Below are 5,201 nucleotides of genomic sequence, written 5' to 3' on the forward strand. Positions count from 1 at the left end.
ATATATGTATATTTTATAATTATATAAAAGTAACCATCTTATTTGGGGAAAACAGAGAGAGAAATAAAAATGAAGCAACCAAATGCCAATCATAATGTTTTAATTCATTTGCAAATCAAATGCTAAACTTTAGAATTATACTTTTTTTATAGGCAAAACATATTTAGAACAATTTGTGTTTTGCTTTAAAATGCATTTCTAATTTGCTGTCCTTTTCCTTATTTTGATTATCAGAGTATAGATGCACTAGTTATATTCCCATCGTGTTTAATACAGCAAGTGAAAACATTATATATAAATTATGAATAAAAAGCTATTTACCTGCATGGAAATCTATTCCCACAGCAAAAGAGGTTCCAGATATAGGCATCAATGCATCCATTTTGTCACTTGGTTCCAGAGGTATTCCCCTGATTCCTTCGTGGACAGAGTACATAAGAAATGACTCTATACCTAATTGGAAGCAAAAAAAGAAAAAAGTCAAAAATGAGTAGTTAACATCAAAACCATTCATTAGCACTATTTTTCTTTAAATTTTAGAGGATGTTTATTAAAGCTGGGGACAGTGAAACAAGGAGGGGCTGGGGAAATGAGCCTAGGCTGGGCTACTGTGACTCACTAAGAACTCGGAGAAAAGGGGGCCTTGGGGACAGGGTCTGGGGGTTTGCCCCGGATGAGCTGCCCACCTCCATTGCTGCTCTGGTTGTAAGCCTCCTGGGGTCCCTTAGAGGTTGGGAGGTGTGTGTGTGCCTGTGGGGGGAGAAGGCGTGGGAGGGGAAAGGCGAGGGGGTGCCTGGGAAGGAGAGCACTTCCATTAGCACTATTTTTAAGGATCCAAACTTCTTTCATAAAATAATGTTTTAATCCACCTCCCCTTTTCCCATACATTCCCAGAAATGTATGGTACATTTCTGACCAGTTAAAAGGTAGTTGGATTAGTTGTTCTAGGACGTGAGGAAACGCCAGCATCTCCTGGAGGAATGGTTAAAGCCAATCCCCGGACTCCAGCCCGAGGGCCTGCGCATGTGAATGTCTGAAAGGTAGGGGAGGTGCTGCTGATGTGGGCACCATGAACACTGAGGTGGGTACTACGTGAAAGCATGCCTGGCCTCACAACCAAAATTCACCCTCTTCACAAAAGCCCGAGCACCTCCCTGCTTCTGTACGATAGATTTTGATTGTAGATAACTACATCAGTTACCTTTCTAACAGACTTCTTAAATCTCTAAAACTAAAACACACCAAGTGCTCAACTTTTGCTAATATTTTGCTTTTCCAGTATCAAAAGTATGTCCTAAAATGAGCACACATATGTAAGGTGACTACCAGAAGTTTCCATGATGAAGCTTATGAATTTTTCTAACAGGCCAGAAAATGGTAATGTATACAGATTTTCTTACTAAAACAAAAATTCCTAGGTTCAGATATGTCTTCACCACGGCATAGTTGTGTGACTTGGACAAGTTACTTAATTTTCCGTGACTCAGTTTCCTCATCTCTAAAAACGGAAACAAGAAACCTACTCCACAAAGTTATGATGAGGATTCTATGAATTAATGTGTTAAGGTAATGAGAGCAGTGCCTGCACATGAGTGCCACATAAATATATGATTTTAAATGAAATATATGCTGCTATTAACATACATATTTCTCATAAAAATGTGAAAATTTTAAAAATAAAAGTAAGTTATAATCACTGGATAAAAATATTATTCTAGAACCAAAGCCTTTTGGGACTAGTAGAACTAGAGTCTTGAAATAAAAAGCAGAAAGATATATTTATTCACTTCCTGTTCTTCTGAAGCATTCTCCCACAGTTAAGTAAAGCTGAGAATTTACATGATCTCTGGTACTTTCTCATAAATAGTTGAAAGAAAGTAAATATAAACTTTTTTTTTTTTACTTTTAAATAAACTACATCCCAATTAGATTGTAACTGCAGCAAACCAACCACTGTGTTTTTTTTTTGTTGTTGTTTTGTTTTGTTTTTTTACCTATTTTCAAGTTTCAGGTGGCTTCTAGCAAACCAACCACTGTTTTGTTTTGTTTTGTTTTGTTTTGTTTTTTTTACCTATTTTCAAGTTTCAGGTGGCTTTGACTGGATTTGGTTAAAGGTGTGATAATAAACTGTAATTCCTGAAAATAACCAAAACCTTAGAAAGTTTCACAAGAACAGAGATACTGAAAATATTGTAGATACATTTGAAATTCTACACATGGTACTTATTAGGGGTACTACTGTCCTAATAAAAAGCTAATATTATTGTTTTCTAATTTTTATCTGATTTTGGTTGCCTAATATCTGCAAGGATAAGTAAATGAATCAGAACTAAAATTTTTCAAAACCGTATACCTTGACATGACATGCGGTTCTTTTGGAGGTAATACCCCACCGTACACATGCAAGTCCTCGTAGTTTCCGAGGTTGGTAAACAAAGCTGAGAGCATCCACCATTGTTTAGCTGGCAGGAATTGCTGCCTGCATTGATGAGAAACAAAGGAAAGTAACAAAATTAAAAATATATATATACCATTTGCTGTCCATAATTTGGACAAATATTGTGCTATCGTTGATTTCTAAATGCAGTTGTTTTCTATTGAATGATTTGAAGGAGCAGAATACAGTTGAAAACTGCCCTTCCAAAAAGATAAATGGTGATTTAGAATATGGCATACTGATTATAGACAATAATAACATAATCACTTTATAGTATCAATTTAACTTGGAATACAATTCAGTGTTGCTAAGACCAGATATTCATTGTTCCCAACACCACACATAGACACACATAGACAAAAAGGTGACATGATAGATGTGTTAGCTAAAGATACAGTGGTAACCGTATTGCAATATAAAAATGTACCCAATTAACACACTGTACACCTTAAACTTATACACTGTTATACTTCTATTGTATGTCAATAAAAATAAATTTGAAAATAAATTAAAATAAATAGTCATTAAAATTTTTAAGTAAAGGGAGATATATGAGAAAATTCATAGTTACAGAGCAGCAAAAGAAAATTGATTTGTCATGAATACTGTCATAGACTTTTGTAATATTTTAAGATCACATAAACAGGAAATCTTTATTTTTTTCTAAGCTTTATTTACAACTCTACAGGTACTTCCTTTTCAAGAATACTTTAATCAAATGTCTCAAATAAATAGCTGTTAAATTATATTATTAACTCAACTCAAAGATTATGCCATTGAAAGAACGAAGGTATATATAAATTTGATTAATTTTTTGAAAGAAAGAGAATAAGTTTTGCCATTCCTAGAAACATAATTCTCCCCAAATGTGTTTAAAGCACACCCTCTAGTAGTCATCTAATTAACTGGCATATTAACTCTCATATTTGTATGTAGTACCAAAGACAAATATTAGTCAGATAATCACAGGTAGGCATTCTATGAAGATGTTCCATTGCATTTACTAGATTCAGTGTGTTAGTTAAAGCTGATAGAGTGAAGTTAAGTAATTTACAATCTCACCTAGTAAGTTCATTAAATATTCAATTTTTACAACAATTTTATTATTCTAAGACATGCAATATCATTTACTGGATGTTCAAGCTCTGATATGAAGTGAAATAAATCCAGTGAGAATTGCAAAGCATGATGAAAACTATATATCAAAATTGCTCTATAGATAATTCAAAGTACCAATGCAACTCATTATTTCTGCTTTCCTGAAGTAAAGACAGTCTGATGGAATTTAATTGTCAATCAAACCTGTCATGAGTCCTGTCATTTTTGAAGTATGAAATACCCTCAATTTGGGATATTTCTTATCAGGAGATCCACCATATCTGAACACAGTTGGGATAATAGCAATATATATTGTATTATATTTATTTTTTATAAATACTAAAATTAATCCAAGTGAACATCTATGTTGTACACCAATACACACTTTATGTACAATTTGTTTAGTCTCTAAGGGAAAATTGATAGTGAAGGAGAGAAAAATAAAAAAGAAAAGGAAATTAGTCATTATTAACAATATGTATCTTTGCCGATTAAATATGGATTTGTTACAGGAAAATATTAGTAATATTTAAAAGTGACAACTTAGGTAATAATTATCTAGCAAGTATGAAATATTAGCTTGGCTTAATATTTTGTAATGATGCTGACGTTCAAACCTCATGCCTCAATTCTCTAGTGGGAGCTAGAAATTCCACTTCACTACCAAGAAGTCCCGGCACTCCAGTGATCCATGTCAAAAATGATAAATGAAGTAGCTAATTGTATTTTGAAATTCAAAGAGGTAGAAATGTTAACATCTTAAGGAGTGCTAAATTGTTCATATTTCATATTAATGAAGCTTTTAAGCTACCTGCTGTAATTCTGTTAATGGGATTATCTTTAATACAGATGCTTTTATCAGCATATTATTCTTTAAAAATACTATTTTCACTGTACTTTAAGCTTACTCATATTATGCCATTAATTTCTAATTCCTAGAGGATCTTGTCAGTTTGGTAACACTCTCACAGGTGTAGAATACCCATCTGTATCTATATAATCAAATCCCTAAAAGACAAGAGAAATCATGTTACCATGAACAAAATGAGCCAAGAATATTACACTAAAATTTTTCTCCTAGAAACTTTACTGAAACTGTATATAGAAAAATTAGATGTAATATGTTAATTTACAAATTCAAACAAAACACATACTTGCTCACATTTAGAAAAAGTGAATATAGATTTTTAGAAAACTGTTTAGAAATATATTTTTCTGTCTCTCATATTTTCTAATGTGTGTTTTTAGATATAATCTCTTCAAGTATTAACTAGGAATTGAAGTTTATCATGATACTATAAGGTTTTATACTTATTTATTGTATTAAAATCCACACAAATGTCATATTTTATTGAGTACCAGTTGTGTTTTTCCCAATTAATAATTTACTCCCCTCGACTTGAATGCCAGTTAAGTTGTTTATTTTGATACAGAAAATGTTCCATTATGAAATTGCTAGTGAAAACAATGCTGCTCATTATTATAGACAATGGCCAAAATAAATGTCAGAACCAAATACAGGTTTGTGCTGATGAGTTTGGGTGCCGGTGTCTCCTCAACCATGAAAAGAACAAACACAGTAATCACTTCAGGTGGTTTTTTACAGCAATTGCTTTCTCTTAAAAATGTTTCATTTATTTTAGTTTATGAAAAAGAAATATGATTC

The 5,201-nt window shown here is 32.5% G+C and overlaps 1 protein-coding gene across 1 annotated transcript in view; it reads right to left on the reverse strand.

Moving 5' to 3' along the window:
- LOC102765229 (low-density lipoprotein receptor-related protein 1B-like) overlaps positions 1 to 5,201 on the reverse strand; it is a 221,897-nt gene that overhangs the window by 61,954 nt on the left and 154,742 nt on the right. Inside the window, exons 15-16 of the mRNA XM_015567146.1 lie at positions 2,354 to 2,479; positions 322 to 453 (exon numbers count right to left, since the gene is read on the reverse strand). Of these exons, the coding sequence (XP_015422632.1) occupies positions 322 to 453; positions 2,354 to 2,479 (258 nt within the window). The remainder of the gene's footprint in view (positions 1 to 321; positions 454 to 2,353; positions 2,480 to 5,201) is intronic.

This window comes from Myotis davidii, unplaced genomic scaffold (genome assembly GCF_000327345.1).
Source record: "Myotis davidii unplaced genomic scaffold, ASM32734v1 scaffold560, whole genome shotgun sequence".
In the NCBI taxonomy this organism is placed as follows: Eukaryota; Metazoa; Chordata; class Mammalia; order Chiroptera; family Vespertilionidae; genus Myotis; species Myotis davidii.